The sequence below is a fragment of the Zea mays genome, chromosome 3 (genome assembly GCF_902167145.1).
Source record: "Zea mays cultivar B73 chromosome 3, Zm-B73-REFERENCE-NAM-5.0, whole genome shotgun sequence".
Classification (NCBI taxonomy): Eukaryota; Viridiplantae; Streptophyta; class Magnoliopsida; order Poales; family Poaceae; genus Zea; species Zea mays.
In genome coordinates this window covers 195,857,140-195,878,244 of record NC_050098.1, presented here as the reverse complement: position 1 = coordinate 195,878,244, position 21,105 = coordinate 195,857,140, and the positions used below count along the sequence as shown (strand labels likewise).

The 21,105-nt window shown below is 49.2% G+C and overlaps 1 protein-coding gene across 6 annotated transcripts; it reads left to right on the top strand.

Moving 5' to 3' along the window:
• The first annotated feature begins 8,245 nt into the window (after window positions 1-8,245).
• LOC100502191 (uncharacterized) lies at window positions 8,246-19,224 on the top strand. Of its 6 annotated transcripts, XM_035966028.1 has the most exons (4): window positions 8,246-10,536; window positions 17,074-17,170; window positions 18,289-18,423; window positions 18,566-19,224. In XM_035966028.1, exon 1 carries the CDS (start codon window positions 8,780-8,782, stop codon window positions 9,242-9,244), a length of 465 nt encoding a protein of 154 aa, XP_035821921.1. In that variant the 5' UTR covers window positions 8,246-8,779; the 3' UTR covers window positions 9,245-10,536; window positions 17,074-17,170; window positions 18,289-18,423; window positions 18,566-19,224. The 6 variants fall into 6 exon arrangements, with proteins under 6 accessions (XP_035821921.1, XP_008673348.1, XP_020405570.1 ...); XM_008675126.4 differs by lacking the exon at window positions 17,074-17,170; XM_008675125.4 differs by lacking the exons at window positions 17,074-17,170; window positions 18,289-18,423 and having other exon boundaries at window positions 8,250-9,224; window positions 9,340-10,536.
• Window positions 19,225-21,105: the final 1,881 nt, after the last annotated feature.

Sequence of the window (21,105 nt, the reverse complement as noted above, 5' to 3'; positions counted from 1 at the left end):
ATCTTTCTTCAAGAATTCATGATTATGCTCATAGTTTACCAGATCAATCCGGACGGAAATAACATTCTCTTTAGCATCATCGTAGATTTTTTAAAGTTTCATCCCAGCCTTGCACTGTGTTCGTTTCGAACATGTGTTACGTATCCTTGGATTTCTAGCTACCCTTTCAGCATTCTTTCCTTCCATTGAACAATTCAACCATTTACAATTCTTCCGCTCCCTATATTTCTTCAATGAAAATCCAACCTCGTATGCATATTGACTATAAAAATTATACGCCTCGTCCACGTTACTAAATGTCATACCAACTTTAGGTATCAATCTTATATCAATATTGTCCGGCTGCGCACAGAAATTTAACATTTACGATTCAATAGTGACTAAATCTAACGTAATATAGGTACAACATTACAAAGAAGTATGTAAGAAAATAAGAGTATCATATTTGGGAGAACTTACATGGCTTTGAAGAATATGAGGTGTGTCCTATTCATGCGGCCCAATATGTCTCATGGGGATGTGCTTCTCTGCGTCGACCACGTCTGCCGTTTTTGTGTGCTCATCGATATGTCCAGGTGCCCTCAATGCCGCCGGGGGAGTAACAGAGACACCCTCTGTGTAACCGGCGATCGCAGACGCTACAGGATTCATGTCCATTGAAATAGACGTACCTATTGGCTTATGCACAGACGATACAGGTGGCATGTCATCGCCAGCGCCGGTGCTGGACATTTTCTCGCCGCTAATCGCCGGCCGGTCCTCTCACTTCCGCCGCCGCTAACCGCCACCAATATCTCAGATACGAACGTGGACGAGTGGCTGTAAATTTGTATTTGTTTCCTCCCGTAACTGTTGAGAGCACCTAGAGGGGGGGATGAATAGGTGATCCTGTAAAAACTTAAACTTAAAGCCACAAAAACTTGATTAATTGTTAGCACAATAATGTCAAGTGGCTAGAGAGGAGTCTAAGCAAGACACGATAACCACAAGAAGATCAACACAGATAGACACAGTGGTTTATCCCATGGTTCGGCCAAGTCCAACGCTTGCCTACTCCACGTTGTGGCGTCCCAACGGACGAGGGTTGCAATCAACCCCTCTCAAGTGGTCCAAAGACCCACTTGAATACCATGGTGTTTTGCTTTGCTTTACTATATCTCGTTCGCGAGGAATCTCCACAACTTGGAGCCTCTCGCCCTTACACTTGAAGTTCACAAAGAAGCACGGAGTAAGGGAGGGATGAGCAACTCACACAAGACACAAAGATCACAGCAAATACGCACACACAAGACCCAGACTTGAGCTCAAAAGAGTATCACGAGTTTCTCACTAGAACGGAGCTCAAATCACTAAGAATGTCGAACAAGTGCGCAAGAATGAAGTGTGAGTGATCAACAATGCTCAAAGGATGCTTGGTATGCTCGTCCGTTCGTTCATAGTTCCTATTCATCCTTCATCGTTCGTTCATCGTCACTATTCATCGTTCATCGTTCCTTCATATGAACTATTCACCATAACCATTCACGTTACTATTCATCGTCACTATTCATCGTTGCTATTCATCGATAATCTGATTACCCCAAATTTCAACTACTCATCCGTCATGCTGTCCAGTCCACCTAAGACCAGCCAGACCCATATTCTAGTCATACGAACTCTGGTGACTGTGATTTTCCTTCAAGTAGGGAACTTCTCATCTGGTCACCCATCCCAAATTTCTCCAAGTTGAGCACGCTTAACTTTGGGTTCTTTCAAGCCAGACTTCCAAAAAGAAAGGCGAACCATGTTTGTATGGATACGTCTTCAATCCTATAAAACCTGGACCAAGATACCACAGCCCACTCGGACCAGAATACCACAGCATTCCAACTATTTGGGTCCCGCCTTACTGTTGTCTGATGAGACACAGTAGGTAGGAACAGTTTCCACCAACATAAACCTCTGCCCAAGAAAAGCCCAAAAATAATTCCTCGCACCCTGCTCAAAAATACATTTGTATTTTTGATTTTCCAATTATCTCTAAATATTCAAATTCTAGAATATTTATTTCCTTTTCTTTTTCTCCCTATGATTATAAAATCCAAAACTCCTCCATCCAAACTCAGATTTCAGTCATTCTTGTTTCTAAAATTCTTGTCAAACTATTCCCTATCCAACCATGGTTCATATTCCATAAAACTCCCAAAATACTCTTGTCCCATATTCTGCCTATAACTCTCCTGTCCATGCTAAGTCAGACGATTCTTTCGTCACTATTCTCACTAATAGTGAACTTCACTGAGCTACACCACATACACCCAGCTATAAATACACCTAGCTACCCTCTCCCACTCCACACACTCAACACCCTCAGCCAAGGCAAACACCCCACCCACTCAGTTACTCCGCCCTGTCGGCTACACGCACAGTGTCGCTTCGCCTCCAGTCCACCCTCCTGGTAAGCACCTCCACCACTAGTAGTACCTCAACACCACACGACACAGATTCTACTCAAGACTCTGCCCATCCATATATCGCTATTCTGACCACTATACTAAATATTTGTTGGTATACTTGCTGGTTTGTTGTATGCTTGTTCATGTTGCATAGTTATCGGAGCGTTCGTGCCGTCTCGTGGAGGCCAGATCTGCAAGTCTACGCCAGGCAGTGGAGCTAGAAGCCAGTTCCACGAGATCCCCTTCCCCTTCGCTGGATAAGCACGGCAAGCTCACTGGATCCCTTTGATGCATAAATTACCTATGTTTTACAACCACAACCCTCAGCCTGTTATTTTATGCATGATATGATTTTAAGACAAGTTATTATGGCCACCCAGCCGCTTGCCGCAATCAATCCCTGATATATTTGTTACAAATGATTTGAGGAAATGTGTGAGTTTTCAAAAGAAAATACTTTTCAAAATGTGTATGATGAAGGGTTTTCACCCTTATCACCTTTGAGTAGGGATGATCAGGGACTCCCTGGTTTAGGGGAGGGCCTAAGGTGATGGCTCAGCTGGTTTAGGCGTGAGCAGAAGGATTGTCCCCTCTTATAAGGACCGGTTTGTCATCTTTCGCTACCTGTACTCATGATAAGTACAACCACTCGAGACTGTGTGGGCAGTCACTCAATCTGAACTCGTACGGTCCAACCCCAGGGTTATGAAGGCTAGGGAGCACCGGGAGGATAAGGAGGGGGAATGTTTTGTCCAGTTTGGACATAGCAGTGGCCTGACTCCTTCCGGTGTAACCGTTAAGGTTAGTACGTGCGAGGAACGAAAGAGATTCGGATTCGGGTCTCATTGATCATGAGATCGCAGAGCCGGACTAGTGGGTAAAGTGTACCCCTCTGCGCAGAGTTCAAACCTATTCGAATAGTCCGTGTCCACTGGTATGGACGAGTCTGGTGTGGTATGGAAATTAGTGTTTTGTTTTCAAAAAAAGGGGTGCGTTTGAGAAAAATGGTTTTAAAAAGGTCCGGTGGTTTAGCCGTGAGCTATGGTGGACAGGAAGTCCAGTAGTTGTTTTTGAAAATGAAAACCAGTGGGAAACTGCTGAGATACCTGGATGGTTTAGTCCAGGAGATTTTGTTCTAATATTGAAAAACTTCCTGCTCCTTTGGGAGAGGATGCGCTTTGAAAAATGCACAGTGTTTTACAAAACAACCCTGCATCAAATATTGTTGTTTCTGCAAAATATCCTGAGCTCCACATATTCCATGCATTATATCTGATTTCACCATTCCGTGGGTGAAGGTGGGCTGCTGAGTACGTTTGTACTCACCCTTGCTTATTTGTTGTTTTTCAGAAAAAGGAGATCGAGTAAGAGTTACGGCTGTTCCCAACCTTGCCTGTGGCTGTTGGACCGCTGATTTGCTTTGCTGCGTATATCGGGCTGCTTCAGCCCCACTCTGATGATATGTCCCGAGTTGTGGACCAACTCTTAAAGTTGTTCGCCACCTTTATAGGTTTGTCTCGTTTAAGCAGATCTGGGATCATCTGTTGTATAAATGTGTTTACTAGCCTCCTGGGACTAGTAATTGTATCACATTGAGTCCCAAAGGATTGGGGCGCTTCACTGACGCAAGCTGGCGTACAGTGGGCCGAACGCGACCTGATCGACGTCCTGGCTGGGGCTTCACCCACTAATGGAATCCCAGGGCTTCTATTACCTCTTCCCTATATATATATATACACACACACGGAAGTTCAATGTAAATATGAATGAAGGATTTTTCGTCCACTGCTGGTGGAGAGGGTTTCCGTCCCTCGATTTCACTACCCGTTTCCTAAAAACCGATACAAAAAATCTGATGAAAGGTTTCAGTCCATCGACTTTTGTACCGGTTGTCTCAAACCCGGTATTGATACATGCATCCGTACATGTTATAAATTGTAGAGGATTGTAGTACCGGTTATCATTTACCAACAAGAGGGAGATTGAAAGGTCTTTGCTTTATTTTGGTGAATGAGTGACAATTTAGGTGGACTAATATGTTTTTATATTGAGATACACAATATTTGTCCATAAAAACACTAGGGTGAGCAACTCTAACCATGTAGATGGGATATTTTGAAAGATTATCACTACTAAATGATGCTAAGGTGTACAAGATAAAGATGACCTTTGTAACATGTATAACGCTCATTTAAAACGTAATAATGACATGTGATACCACGTTAGAGCACACTAATGAAAGTTTAGGGATCCAAATGACACAACATGCCAAGTCCGAGATCGCAAGCGGCTCTAACGTGGCATGCCACGTCGGCATCTGGTTTTGCAAACCCGACATTGGACGGTTTTGCATGGACCGACAAAGTTACAAGACCTATTTCCCCGGTTTTCTAAGTTAGGGGTCGAAGTGACACAACGTGTCAAGTTCGAGAACCGCCAGTGCACTTTACTCTATTCAACTACATCTCTTTTTAAGTCATACCACCAATATCTTTCCCTAAGATCAAGATACATCTTAGTACATCTGTGGTTTATGGAGTATGTTAAATCTTGAGTTTCCCTCGAGATAGACTCCTTGATAGATTTCACTATTGGCACACAAATCCTTTTGCCGAACCACACTATCCCCTAATTATCCATACCAAATTCTGGTGCTTCGTCAATCAATATGTTCAATAATATCTTTGATTTTGTCACTATCAAGAAATAATTATACGGATTTTTTACTTCAAGGTAGGTTGTTCTACCTCCAACTCTATAGTATTAGCCACAATTCTCAAATTAAGGTGTGTTCAAGCTCTTCACATAACTCTTTAGGTAACTGAGTTGCACAGACCATGTTGACATAACTCTTTCTCCTCAAAACATCTACTAGTATGATAGCTTTACTCGAGTGGTAGTATATATCCAAATCATAATGTTGATTAACTCTAGCCATTTGTGCTAACTCAAATCCAAATCTGACTAAGTGAATATATGTCAAACTGTTACCATATATGTAGATCTCATTTTTTGTGACCAATTAAGTAGTATCTCCATGTCTTAAGAGCATGTCTCATAGCTACTAACTCTAGATCATGGGTTAGATAGTTGAACTCATGTTTTCTTAGTTGTTTGGACGCATAGGAAGCAACTCTACCCTATTGCATAAGAATACAACCAATACATTGTCAAGAAACGTCAGAATAGATATAGAAGCTTTTAGTACTGTCAGGTAAGATTAACATTAGGATGAAGTCAATCTCCTTCTAGTATGGTTAGGTAAGCTTTTAGAGTTTTAGTACGACCAGTGCAATTTGCTCGTCCGTTTTTTATCTCACACTCCTGTGTTCACCGACAAAACTACCCTCATAATACACCATAAAGAATGGGGTGGATGTGTTGGAATATTCCTATAATTCCTTTTATATATTTGGAATATGCCTTAGAATATGCTTTCATGTACGCCTATAAATATAGGTCCTTCCTGTAACTTGTACTCTGCGGTTGATAGTGATATGTTTCCTCGTGGTTGTTTGCTCCTCCATATTGGAGAGGATTTTCCACGTAAATCTTTGTGTCTATTTTATTTCCCTAACAAGTGGTATCAGAGCTAGGGTTAAACATATTGTTTTTATCCATATTGTGGCCGCTACCGCCGCCGGGTTTTGCTATTTGTCGCATTATGTCGACTAAATTTGATATTCCGAAGTTTGATGGCAAAATTAGTTTTACTATTTGGCAGATTCAAATGAAGGATGTTCTTACCCAGTTGGTTGTTCAAAAGGCGCTATAGACGCGACCTGCTGACATGACTGATGATAAGTGGCAAGATATTGATGAGAGAAATTTGTCCACCATACAACTCAGTTTATCTTTTGATGTTCTGCGTGAAGTAATGCATGAAAAATCCGCAGCAACATTGTGGAAGAAATTGGAGGAGCTATATATGACCAAGAGTTTTGCAAACAAGCTACGTCTCAAGGAGCGTTTTTACACTATTCACATGTCAGAAGGTACATCTATGCAATCACATCTTAATAAATTTAATTCAATTATTGTGGACCATGAGAGTCTTGATGTGAAGATAGATGATGAAGATAAGGTAATTTTATTAGTAGTCGTCTCATTGCCCATTCTTTTAAGAATTTTAAGGCAATTATGCTTTATGGTCATCATACTTTACTGTCCTTTGAGAATGTTAAGTCAAATTTGTTATCCAAGGAAAAATTTGATGTTGATTCTCATTCTAAACCCAAAGGTGAAGGTTTAATTATTCGGAGATCTGGAGATTATAAATCCAACCTTTATTATCGTTATTGCAGAAAAAATACTCATCATATTTCTCAGTGCCCCCAAAGTGAGAAATAAAGAGGAGAGAAAGAAAAAAAATTGGATAAGTCTTCTCCTGAAGCCAGTTTTGTTGAAACTTTGGATAATAGAGAAGCTTTGTTTATTGCCTCTTTTGATAAGGGCTCTTCTTAGGTTCTCGATTTCGCTTGCATTTTTCATATATGTTCGCATAGAGATTGATTTTCTGATTATGTCTAGTCTCATGCTGGTGAGATTGTTATTGGAGATGGATCCACATGTGAGATTATTGGAATCGACTCTATTTATATTCAAGTTCATGATGACAGTATTAAGAAACTTATCAATGTCCGTTTTGTTCCAAAATTGAAGAGAAATCTTATTTCTTTGAGCACTTTAGAAGCAATGAGATTCAATTTTGCTGCTATTGATAATGTTCTTAAGGTTTCTCGTGGCAATCGTATTATCTTGAAGGGCAACCGTTTGAATAATCTCTATTACTTGTAATGTTCAACAGTTGATGCTGAAGTTGTTTCTATTGTGTTCCAGAAGAGAGGTTATTTTGATGATACGAAGTCGTGCTCTATTTCCAAGTCTAATGATTCTTTAGACTTGGTTGATATTCAAATTTAGCATCCTAGTGGTGTTTGGAAAACAGTTCTATGGATTTAGAGTTAAGGGGAGATTTGTTGAAATATTCCTCTAATTCTTTTTATATATTTGGAATATGTTTTGGAATATATTTTCCTATACGTCTATAAATATAGGCCCTCCCTGTAACTTGTACTCTGCAATTGATAGTGGATCTGTTTCCTTATGGTTGTTTGCTCCTCCATATTGGAGGGGATTTTTTTCACGTAAATCTTTGTGTCTATTTTATTTCCTAACAGAATGAAATATCAAAACTTGAGAAATAAATAATAGAACTACTCTAAGTGTCTGTTTTGTTTAGTTTTTTTCTGACCATCTTTTTCTAAGAATTTGGCTATATAGAGAATCTAATGGTAAGAAGAATCTGAGTATCATGGGATTACGTGCGTAGTAAGATGAAGGGTCTGTTTGGTTGCCTGCATCTGCGCGTGTTTGCATCACAGGATGCGGGTAGCTGCTGTTTGGTTGCTGTGAGCCAGACTATGCGCGTGTGACGGTGTGAGCTCTGTGTTTGGTTGTCTGCATGTAGATTTGGATTCAGTCTCGCACGATCCTTAAAGCACTCTGAGCCAGGCTCACCAGATACGAGCAGATTGGTCGCATCTCCAGAGCCAGACTCCAGTGATTCTGGCTCACACAGCCAGGTTGGCGAGAGAAACCAACCAAACAGACCCGAAGTGATCCAAATGGTTCAAGATTTAGGAAACAATGAATTCCTACAATCACGACGACTCGTTCAATTATATGTTCATGTTAATTTTTGATGGTTTTATTAAAGCGATTTTTACAAAGTAAATTAAAAGTTAGAGCGTTTAACAGTCCGCAACAGTTTTTTACGACAGAACCTGAAAAAACCTCAAACTCAAACGAACAGGACCGAAGTCAGACGATCTGATCCGCCACGAGAACGCCCACCCCGACCCGGTCGCCAACTCGCCACCATGCCCGCGCTCCTCCCGTCGTCTTTGACTCTTTCCCCTTTCCTCAAGCCTCCTTCCCCAACCCGAAGCCCCACCGCCTCGCCGCAGCCGCCACCACGAGTCCCGAGTCACCCAACGCGGCCCCCAATCCCGGCAGCGTCCGCCTCCGCCGCCTCATTGCCCGTGAGGACCTCGCCGGTGTCGCGCACCTCGTAGAGCGCTCCGTCTCCCGCGACGGGAGGCCCCCGACGTCTACCTCTGCACCAAGCTCATCCGCAACCTCTGCCGCCGGGGCCGCACTCCCGACGCCGCCCGCGTGCTCCTCACCGCCGAGGGCTCCGGGTCCCCCGTCGACGTCTTCGCCTACAACACCCTCGTCACGGGTTACTGTCGGTACGACCACCTCGACACCGCGCGCAGGCTCATAGGGTCCGTGCCCGTCGCGCCAGATGCCTAAACGTACACGCCACTGATCCGTGGGCTATGCGACAGCGGCAGACCGGTAGGGTCGCCGACGCGCTCAGCCTGCTCGACGATATGCTCCTCTGCGGGTACCAGCCCAACGTCGTACGCTACATTGTGCTCCAGGAGGCCATGTGCAAGAACAGTGGGTTCGAGCAGGCCATGGCAGTCCTTGACGAGTTGCTTGCGAAGGGATGCACACCCAACATCGTCATGTACAATGTCATCACCAATGACGTGTTCAGGGAAGGCTGCGTTGATGATGCCAGGGAGATCTTGAATAGATTGTCCTCTTACGGTTACGGGTTCCAGACCAACACTGTTAGCTATACCACCCTCCTGAAGGGCTTATGCGCTTCTAAGCGGTGGGATGACATTTTGGAGTTCTTTGTCGAGATGATGGAGAAGAACTGCATGCCAAACGAGGTGACATTTGACATGCTAATCATATTCTTTTGTCGAGTAGGTATGTTCTTGAACGAATGACGGAGCATTGGTGTGTACCTTGTGCAATATTGTTATAAACTCAATTTGCAAATAAGGCCGGGTTGACGAGGTCTTTAAATTCTTAAACAATATAGGTTCCTACGGGTGCAATCCAGATACCATTAGCTATACCACGGTCCTAAAGGGCTGGTGTCATGCTGAGCGATGGAATGATGCCAACGAACTTTTGTAAGAGATGGCATGTAACAATTACTACCCTCCAAACGAGGTAACATTCAATACATTTATCTGCATCTTGTGCCAAAAGGGGTTGATCGAGCAAGCTATTATGGTTACTGAGAAAATGTCCGAGCATGGCTATATAGTGGGTGTTGTCACATACAATGCTCTTGTAAATGGATTCTGTGAGCAAGGTCATATTGACAGTGCCCTAGAACTGTTTCGCAGCATGCTCTGCAAACCCAATACCATCACACACTACTTTGCTGACAGGCTTGTGCAATGCTAAATAGTTAGATGCTGCTGCAGATCTCGTAGCTGAAATGCTTCGTAGGTATTACCCTCCGAGTGACTTTCAATATGATGTACTTGCGAGTTTTTTCTGCCAAAAAGGATTTCTTGAGCAAGCATTTGAGCTCGTTGAGCAGATGATGGAGCATGGTCGCACCCCCTAACCTGATCAGATATAATACATCACTTGATGGGATTACCAAGGGTTGTAGTTCAGAAGATACCTTGGAGTTGTTGCATGGCTTGGTCATCAAGGGAGTATCGCCAGATGTCAACATTTTCTTCAATCATCGGTATCCTCTCAAAAGAAGATAGAGTGGAAGAGGTCATTCAAATGTTATCTCTCAAAAGAAGATAGAGTCGAAGAGGTCATTCAAATGTTTCACGTAGTGCAAGATATTGGAATGAGACACAAAGTTGTGGTGTATAACAGGATACTACATGGTCTCTATAGAAGATGTGAAATAGATAATGCTATCAACTTTTTTCCTATATGGTATTCAATGGATGCATGCCCAATGAATCAACCTATATTATACTTATTGAAGGCCTTGATCATGAGGGTTTGTTGAAGGAGGCCCAAGATCTACTGAGCGTGTTGTGTTCAAGAGGAGTTGTAAGCAAAGACTTAATAGAAGAGTAACACTAAGGTTGACGACCAAACTGTGCATACCCTTTGGGTCCTGAAAATCCTGGCATTAAATGCTTATTCGTTATTCACAGTGAGTCGATTGATAGCCTCGTGTCATTCAAGGTGCAGTGTTTCATGTAGATGGTTGTTTGAGGGCCCATAACATCTCGTACGAAGGAATCTTGACAATGTGAGTTTCTGCTTACATGTATTTATCATACTTTTGTGAGATAATATGCTGCTCTTTTGAACTTTTGTTGTAGCAATGATTAGGAATTTGGTCAGCTCTTGCTGTCCATCCTATGTACTATAGGTGTATGGCAATAGGCCAAGGATGTAGTGGCATACATCAGCCATGTAGGGAGTAGTTGAGGCTGATCTATGTCATGTACTAGTGTACCATATAGTTGGTGTTAGAAATGTATTAGGGTTTATGGGGTATTTACCATTTCACCCCTCTGTCTGTAATGGGCCAGGCCCAACTCAGTCTACTATTAATATACAGGCCCACCCTAGTATAGGGTTAGGGTTTCATTCTACATGGTATCAGAGGGCTTCCTCCCTCAGCCTCCAGTCCAGCCGCCGCCTCCACCCCTGGCCGGCCGCCGCTCTCCCTCTTCCTGGCCGGCCGCCGCTCCCCCTCCCCCCGGCCGGCGCCAACCCCTGGCCCGCCGCCCTGCTGCCTCCAGTCCGCTCGGTCGCCTCCAGCTCCGCGTGGGACCCGCCCAGACCCGTCACCCGCGCCGGCGGCGTCGGTGACCGCCGCCAGCCTCGCCTCCTCGAGCTGTCGCGCTCAGCCCCGACCGTGCGACCCCGGCGGCCGCGTCACTCGCGCCGTCAGTTGTCCGTCTTCAGGAAGCAGCGCCGCCCCCTGCCCTGCTTCCGACCTCGCCGGCGCGCGCCTGTACGCTGACTGTCGCCCGCGCCCCGAGCCGCCCGGCCGCGCCCCTGCACTGCTGCTCCCCCTCGCCGGTCGCGCGCTCCTCACCGGCCGCCCCACCCCCCGTTCCGTCTCTCTCTTTGGCGGCCAGCACCAGGAAGCAGCGCCGCCCCCTGCCCTGCTTCCGACCTCGCCAGCGCGCGCCTGTACGCCGACCGTCGCCCGCGCCCCGAGCCGCCCGGCCGCGCCCCTGCACTGCTGCTCCCCCTCGCCGGTCGCGCGCTCCTCGCCGGCCGCCCCCCCCGTTCTGTCTCTCTCTCTGGCGGCCAGCACCAGCCCCCCCTTCAACTCCGCCGCGCAGCCGCGCTCCCACTGCCGTTAGACCTGCTTGCCCATGGCACACCTCCCCCTAACAGCTGCCATGCCAACCGCCGCGACCACAGCTGTCGACTCGGCCCTCACCGTCGACCCTGTGCTCGACTTCCCCTCGCCCAGCGCCGCCGGTGCTACCGCCGCGGCCAGCGCGCGTACTGTCGGCCTCGTCCCCTCCCGGTTTGGCCTCCCAGGCTACCCGACGTACCCCGACGCCCTCACCGGTCTACCCTCGCCGACACGCCTCCCCAGACTCCCGCCCCCTGGGTTCTCCACCACTCGGTCGCTCGTCGCCGATGCCACCTGGGCTTCTCTGCCACCCTCCACCGACTCCACGCTGGCATCTACCATCGCCGCCATCCAGGCTGCCCTGGCCGCTTCGCAGGAGCGCGAGCGCGCCGCGTCCCACGCTCTGGAACAGGAGCGCGCCCTGGCCGCCACTCTGACTGCCCAGATGGCCACTGCGCAGCGTCTTGTCATCGGTCCTCCTCCGGTCGACCAGGAGACACCACCGCCCACCCCAGAGGCTCCCCACGCCTCTGGACTCGATGCTGACCCCATCGCCGCTCTCCACGCCCAGGCGGCCGGACTACAGAACATCCGGTCCCTCGTGTCCGTCGTTCTGGACCCGGCGTCCTCCCACTACCCTCGTTGGAGGGGGCAGGTCCTTCTCACCTTGCGGCGCTACGCCCTCGACGACCACGTCCTCGACGACGTCGCCACCCCGCCGTCCCGGGCTTGGTCCCTGATGGACTCCGTGGTCCTCTCCTGGCTCCACGGAACCATCACCGTCGAGCTCCAGGACATCATCCGCGACCAGGCGGACACAGGTCGTCAGGCGTGGCTCGCCCTCGAGGAACAGTTCCTCGGGAACCGGGACGCTCGCGCCCTGCACCTCGACGCCCAGTTCCACCTGTTCTCTCAGGGGGACCTCTCCGTGGACGAGTATTGCCGCCAGATGAAGGGCATGGCGGACTCTCTCCGCGACCTCGGCGAGCCTGTCGCCGATCGGACCTTGGTGTTGAACCTTTTGCGTGGCCTTAGCCCCCGCTATGGCCACCTGAAGGCTCTCATCAAGAGGACCGTTCCCTTTCCCACATTCCGTGCCGTGAGGAACGAGCTTCTCCTCGAGGAGCTCACCATGGCGTCTGAGGCCACTGCTCCGGCTCCGGCGCTCTACAGCGCTCCTCCCGGTGGTCAGGCACCTTCAGGGGGCCAGACCCCTCGCCCTCCGTCGACTGGGGCCCCTACCCGCCCCACACCTGCCGTCCCTGCGACCCCTCGTCAGGCGTCCGCCATCGACGGCAGTCGTCGTTCTCGCAAGGGCGGTCGTGGGGGTGGTGGCTCCTCTCGTGGTGGTCCCCTCGGCCGGGGTGGCGGCCAGGCGTGGCCGTCACTCTATAACCCCTGGACTGGGACCATCGCCATGTGGCCAGGCCAGGCTCCACGTGCCTCCCGTCCCCCTGCGCCGGCCCTACTGACTGTGCCACCCTACGGCGTGCCTCCCACGCCTCCCTACGGCGTGCCTGCATCGCATCCGGCTCCGCCCCTACTCCTGCCCCCGGGGACCCCCACGACCACTTGGTCCCCGCTGTCTGGAGGCTGGGACAACGCCTCCCTCGCCGCCGCTTTCAGCACCATGGCGATGACCCCCCCTTCCTCCGACTGGGTGATCGACTCTGGTGCCTCCTACCACACCACTCCCACTACAGGCATGCTCTCCCGCTCCCACCCCCCTCATTCCTATCATCCTTCATCGATCGTCGTTGGGAACGGTTCCACTCTGCCCGTCACCTCTGTAGGTGCCTCGGTTCTCCCTGGACCGTTCTACCTCAACGACGTTCTCGTAGCCCCCCACATCACTCATAATCTCCTTTCTGTTCGTCGTTTCACCACTGACAACTCTTGTTCCATCGAATTTGACCCCTCTGGTTTCTCTGTGAAGGATCTGGCCACCAGGACTCCCCTCGCCCGCTGTGACAGCTCGGGGCCCCTCTACACGCTCCGGCCATCCACCTCCGGCGCGTCTCCGCCTCCTGCCCTGGTGTCCACCACCTCCTCCACCACTTGGCATCGTCGTCTCGGACATCCCGGCTCTGACGTCATGACCAAGATTACCAGTAGCCTAGATCCTTCATGTAGTAGGGGACATTTTGAGGGCCTCTGTCATGCTTGTCAGTTAGGTCGGCATACTCGTCTCCCATTCACCACTTCTTCTCGGGCTGAGCAGGCTTTTGACCTGGTTCATTGTGATCTCTGGACCTCTCCTGTACTCAGTCTTTCTGGTTATAAATACTATTTGGTGATTTTGGATGATTTTTCCCATTTTCTTTGGACTTTTCCTCTTAGATTGAAGTCCGACACGTTCACCACCCTCACACACTTCTTCGCCTGGGTCTCCACCCAGTTTCACCGCCCGGTCCGTGCCCTGCAGTGTGACAACGGCCGCGAGTTCGACAATCACGCCTCTCGCTCTTTCTTTCTCACTCATGGCATCCAGTTGCGTCTCTCGTGCCCCTACACCTCTGCCCAAAACGGCCGGGCCGAACGCATGATTCGCACTACCACCAACATGATCCGCTGCCTTCTCTTCCAGGCGTCTCTCCCCGCCAGCTACTGGGCAGAGGCCTTGCACACCGCCACTCACCTCCTCAATCGTCTTCCCTCCAAGGCGGTGAGCCACCCTACTCCCTACTTCGCCCTGTACGGCACAGCCCCCACCTACGACCACCTTCGCGTGTTCGGCTGTGCCTGCTACCCTAACACTTCTGCTACTGCCCCTCATAAGCTTTCTCCTCGCTCCACCCGCTGCCTCTTCCTTGGCTACTCTTCTGACCACAAGGGGTATCGGTGTCTGGACCTCGCCTCCCACCGCGTCATCATCTCTCGTCACGTCGTCTTCGACGAGGATGTGTTTCCCCTTGCTGGCCCCTCCCCACCCACCGATCTCGACTCCCTCCTCGAGTCTGATCCGGTCTCCCCCTCCTCCCAGGCGCCCTGCCTTGCGCCGTTACCCGCACCCCGTGCGGCCTCGACGTCGCGGCTTGCGCCTATTTCCGCGCCACGCGCGGCTTCGCCGGTCACGCCTGCGCCACGCTCGGCCCCGTCGACCACACCTGCGCCACGCGCGGCCCCGTCGACACCCACGGCTCGCTTCGCCGACCCCGCGCTCGTCTACCATCGCCGCCGCCACGTCACTACCTCGGCACCTGCCGACCTGGGCCCGTCGACGCGCCCGGTGCGCTTCGCCGACCCCGCTGTCGTCTATCACCGCCGCGTGACGGCTTCGCCCGCGGCCTCCGACGCCCAGGCAGACTGCCCTGAGCCACCGGTGTACCACCCGGTCGCCATCCACCGCGACCCCGGGCATGTCCACCCGATGGTGACCCGGCGCGCCGCCGGCGTCCTTCGACCTGTCGACCGGCTGATCTTGGCAGCTGATACGACCACCACTCCACCGGACGCCTCCCCGGTCCCCTCCTCCGTTCGTACCGCTCTCGCTGACCCACACTGGCGGCGCGCTATGGAGGAGGAGTACGCGGCCCTCCTGGCCAACCACACCTGGGACCTGGTGCCGTGTCCACCAGGCACCAACGTGGTCACCGGCAAGTGGCTATTTCGCCACAAGCTTACCTCGGATGGCTCCCTCGACCGCTACAAGGCCCGTTGGGTCCTTCGGGGCTTCACCCAACGTCCCGGCGTGGACTACGACGAGACCTTCAGCCCCGTCGTCAAGTTCGCCACTGTTCGCACCGTGCTCTCACTCGCCCTCTCTCGGGACTGGGCGATCCATCAGCTCGACGTCAAGAATGCCTTCCTCCACGGCACTCTGACGGAGACTGTCTACTGCAGCCAGCCCACCGGCTTCGTCGACAAAGCCCGTCCGGATCTGGTCTGCCGACTGAACCGCTCCCTCTACGGCCTCAAGCAGGCGCCGCGGGCCTGGTACAGTCGCTTCGCTTCCTACTTGGCCTCCATCGGCTTCGTCGAGGCCAAGTCGGACACATCCCTCTTCATCTACCGCCGCGGCGACGACACCGTCTTCCTTCTGCTCTACGTCGACGACATTGTGCTCACGGCATCCACCGCCGACCTGCTACAGCGCACGATCATCGCCCTGCAGCGAGAGTTTGCGATGAAGGACCTGGGGCCCCTCCACCACTTCCTCGGCATCACCGCCGAGCGCCGGTCCCAGGGTCTCTTCCTCCATCAGCGCCAGTACGCCATCGACATACTGGAGCGGGCTGGCATGTCCGACTGCAAGCCCTGCTCCACGCCTGTCGACACTCAGGCGAAGCTCTCAGAGGACGACGGGCCCCCGGTCGCCGATGCGACATCCTACCGGAGCCTGACCGGCGCGCTCCAGTACCTCACCTTCTCCAGGCCTGACATCGCCTACGCCGTCCAGTAGGTGTGCCTGCATATGCACACCCCACGGGAGCCTCATCTCACCGCTCTCAAGCGGATCCTGCGCTACCTCCGCGGCTCCCTCGACTACGGCCTCCTACTTCGACCATCCCCGACGTCGGACCTCGTGGTCTACACCGACGCCGACTGGGCTGGTTGTCCAGACACGCGCCGATCCACTTCCGGTTACGCCGTGTTCCTGGGCACCAACCTCGTCTCCTGGGCCGCCAAGCGGCAGCCCGTCGTCTCTCGCTCCAGTGCTGAGGCCGAGTACCGCGCCGTGGCCAACGGCGTGGCAGAGGCCTCCTGGCTGCGACAGCTCCTCCACGAGCTCCACAGTCCCCTCCAGCGCGCCACCCTCGTCTACTGCGACAACGTCAGCGCAGTCTACCTCTCCACCAATCCCGTGCAGCATCAGCGCACGAAGCACGTGGAGATTGACCTGCACTTCGTCCGCGAGCGTGTCGCCGCCGGTGACGTTCGGGTTCTCAGCGTCCCCACCACGCTGCAGTTCGCCGACATCTTCACCAAGGGATTACCGTCAAGTGTATTTTTAGACTTTCGCTCCAGTCTCAACATCTGTACAGGATAGAGTTGCGACTGCGGGGGGGTGTTAGAAATGTATTAGGGTTTATGGGGTATTTACCATTTCACCCCTCTGTCTGTAATGGGCCAGGCCCAACTCAGTCTACTATTAATATACAGGCCCACCCTAGTATAGGGTTAGGGTTTCATTCTACAGTTGGTACTAGACTTGTATATATACTAGAGACTACGCAATAGAGAAGGCAGTTCAGTTGTGCCACACATTTAGAGTTTCAGTCTGTGTGCGTGTGTGAGCTCTCTGTCTGCACCCTGTCTTCTACCTCTAGCCGAGAGTGAGTGTTGGTGAGCGGGTTGCTTACCTGTCCAGGGAGATCGAGGGCCAACAACTTTTGCCAAGGGGGATGTAAAGTTTCCTGTTTTAGCTTACTCTTGTTTTGTGTAGCTGTATATATTGCCAAAACATTTTGTATGTGAATAGGCTTAGGGTGTAGAAATCTTAATAACAACAATAATATTGTTCAGGAACCTCATTTAGAAGAGTCGACCAATGAGACCAAGAGACAAATCTGGAGTGAAGCACAAGAAAACAAGATTGGTGCTCATCATGGTTATTAAAACGGTAAAACCTTAAAACGTTATGAACCAACTTTTTAACATTTAAACGTTTAAACGAACGTTGAAACGTCTTTTCAGACTTCACATAGAAGTTCAAATATAAAATAAGTTCATACATAAGTTGAGTACTTGAGTTCACAAACCAAATTGAAATTCACTGTGAGCAATATGGTTGCACAATCAGTAGTTCAGTACTCACCAATATGGTTGAGCAAATAGAGATTGACTGATTCACTGTGAGCAAAATCAGTACTCACCAAATGATCAAATGGAGAGCAGTGGAGGTGGAGGATGGCTGGCTGCTAGTGCTGGTCTTGGGCGCTGGCAGAGTGGAGCCGCAGAGGATGGCTGGCTGGTTGCTGGTCTTGGGTGCAGATCTGCTGTGGGGTAGGCGGCCAGCGGTGGTGCAGGTCTGCTGTGCCTCCACGGCCGGCGGTCAGCTGTGCCTCCACGGTCAGCGGCCGGCTTTGCCTCCGCGGCTGAGGAGAGGAGAGACGCGCCGGAGATGTTGGAGGATAGGAGGGAGGAGGGCGGTGGCGCCAGCTGAGCCGTTGGAGCCAGGAGAGGAGAGACCGAGAGAGGAGGGCGACGGCCGGCTGAGCTGTTGGAGGAGAGGAGAGACCGAGAGAGGAGGGCGGCGGCCAGCTGAGCCGTTGGAGGAGAGGAGAGAGGAGGGTGGCGTGCGTCCAACACCTAGAGGAAAACCTAAAGGCCCAGGAAAGGCCCAGAACGGGTAGAACGTCCTCAGCACGCATAAAACGTCCTAAAACGCGATTAGGACGCTTAAGCGACGCTTAAACGCTCGAAACGGACGTTCTACGCGGCTTACCTAAAACGCTTGGACGTTCCAACTGCTAATCACGTTTTAACGCTTAAACGACGCTTAAACGACGTTTAAGCGACGTTTTAATAACAATGGTGCTCATAGATTTCATACTGTCGCAGTAACGAACACAATCAACATTTTCTTAGCTGACACTTGCTAAACTGCCAGCATTGTGCTTACAATGATTGTGTTTTTTCTTTCATGTGGAATTGACATTTCACATGTGTGCGGTTGCTTTTCCGTTCATTGAAGAATGCAGATATAACATCCCTCACATAATCTTGTTTTTTTCCCAGGTTTCTTTTTCTTAAAATCGTCTTGCCAAAGAGTACTACAATTTAGAATATAACATCATCTAGATGCCTTTTTTGGCTTTATAAACAAGATGGTGTGCTTTACCATCTTCATCACCAAGAAAGAATGTCTATGCTGTAAGCTTTTTAGCTTCCTTTTGGTAACTGTAGGTTTATGCCATTATATTTTTGGCCTCCTGAAACCTCAGAATCTAGCACACATGTTATATCCTGAATAGTCAATTCTGGTATCAGATTCTAACATTATTCTACGTTTCAGTGGTGGCTGATTATCAACTTTGGTGGAGATGTTACAAGTACGACACTAATCAACAATTCAAGATGAAACAAACCCAATGAAATCATGATGTGCAATAACCTTTCCTCCAGGTTAGGGCATTCAGGTATGCGGTAAGCTTTTATCCTTCCATATCAGTGCAGACTTAAATTGGTTGGTAAACTATTAAACTGCATGAGATGCTGAGCTGAAGAAATATCATTGCTCAGATAGTAAGAATCAAATGTCTGATCTAGGACGTGTTGGGGGCATGAGTATCAATGCCGTGATTTTCAGATAAGCTGGGTTCTGGCCCTTCTGGATGTACACCGGCTTTGACAAAATTTTCAGTACTGTCCCAGGAAGAGTGACAAGTGGCTTATGACTTGGTCAAGCATGGCATGGCTCTAGAGACAGGCGATGAGAGTACCTGGAATAGTATTTGTAGGGTTTGTACAGAACCTGGTGGCTAGATATTTTCCTAGTACACCAGTGGAATGAAAATTCACTTTCATTTACATTCCTTTTAGAAAATAGTCAAACCATTATATATTGTTACTTCCTCCTATCGTAAGACAAGTCCATCTCAATTTATCATAAGTCTGACGTTGTAACTTTGACCATCAAACCATCAATGTCTGAAACTTTAATAGGTTTCCCTAGCTAGCCTGGCTCTGGCTCGCATATGAAGACCAGGCTGCACGGAGCCAAGTTGAGAAGGTGCACATGTGTTTGTTTGGTTCACTTCCCTAGCTAGGCTAGATGTTGTTTGGTTGTTTTGTATGAGTACTTACTACATGGGCTAAAAAGTTATTAGATAAATTAAAAATCTGTAAATAGACATTAATTATATGTTAAAAATTATTTAATAGACGTCAATTACATATTCATATACACTAATTATATGTTCACTAATTATATGTTAATAGTCTTAATCTTAATTATATTTTTTGTTTATAGTTTTGTTCGCAAAAATGTCAAGAACATAGATATAAAATCGGTTCGGTGATTAAATCTTTTAATTAGAAGATGTAATGAAAAAAAGTCACTAAAAAGTACCTGGAAAAACGTGTTTGAGCTTAGGCTATCCACACTTATTCAACTCTAAATTTCTACCCTAAAAAGAATATTTTATCCTTGTTAACAAAAATCTTTACCTATGTCACAATTCTCTATACCAACTATCATATATTATATTATTTCTTTTTCATTCTCTTCGCTTCCCCACCCAACTACCACTATACAGTTCACGTTCTTGCACATGCCGCTTGCACTTGTTGGCGAACGGTGCTGCTGCAAGGTGTTGCCATACAGAGAGGAGAGAGAGATGTAAAGGTGAAAGGAACTCCGTAAATGAATGAAGTTTTTTTTTGAGTCCGTCCCTATTTTACCGTAGCTGGAAGAGTTGCCCGTTGCAGCAAAATGGCACTTCGCGTACCGTTGCTCACTGCGAGTCCGCAGCGATTTTACCTAAATTTTTCTTTATATATCACTTTTTTTACATCATCAATATTTCATCCCCTGCTTTTCTATCTTCTACAGTGGTTCTCTCTAAATACTTCCCCTATACCCCACTACAACTATAAAATATCATTTACTACACCTACTTTTCATTTATTATTAATTTTTATTCTACTAACAATTAATTGAACAGTATGAGCATAGTGTTTAAAGGACTTGGCTCACCCTCCACATCTGGTGGAGCACTGTTCTCAGCGCTACCACTGTTGCTTGTAGGAGAGGGTTTAGGGGTGGCCGCTGCGTTCATCTCGTTAGACTGTCTTCACCGCTTCCTGCCGGAGGCCCCCCTCCCCTACGGTAGCGGCTACAGGGACACGCTAAAAGCTTCAACGGTTCACTCTAAAGCATCTCCTACGGTAGCGGCTAGCGCTACCATTTTCTCTCTCCCCCCAAATGCAGTGTGCTCTCCATTCCTCCCCTATATACTGTGCTGTGGGCCCACGGTTAATTATTAGTTGATGAAAAATTGGTAGAAGGTGAAAAGTAGGTATAGAAAATGATATTTTATGGTTGTAGTGGGGTATAGGGGAAGGATTTAGGGGGAACCGCTGTATAGGGTGGAGATATAGGGGGAAGAGAACGCTGACGTGGCACGTGAGTGGGATATAGGGGGAGAAATTTAGGGGTAACTGCTGAACACAGTCTTAGACTCTCTTCACCGCTTCTCGTCGGAGCTCCCTCTCCCCTACGGTAGAGGCTACAGGAAGACGCTACCTGCTTCAACGGTGCCCCCTAAAGCACCCCTACGGTGCAGCCACGCGCTATCGTCTTCTCTCCCCCGAATGCAGCGTGCTCTCCTTTCCTCCCCTATCTACTGTGCTGTGGGTCCACGGTTAATTATTAGTTGATGAAAAATTGATAGGAGGTAAAAAGTAGGTATAGAAAATGATATTTTATGGTTGTAGTGTGGTATAGGGAAAGAATTTAGGGGGAACCGCTGTATAGGATGGAGATATAGGGAGGAAGGGAACGCTGACGTGGCACGTGAGTGAAATATAGGGGGGAAATTTAGGGGTAACCGC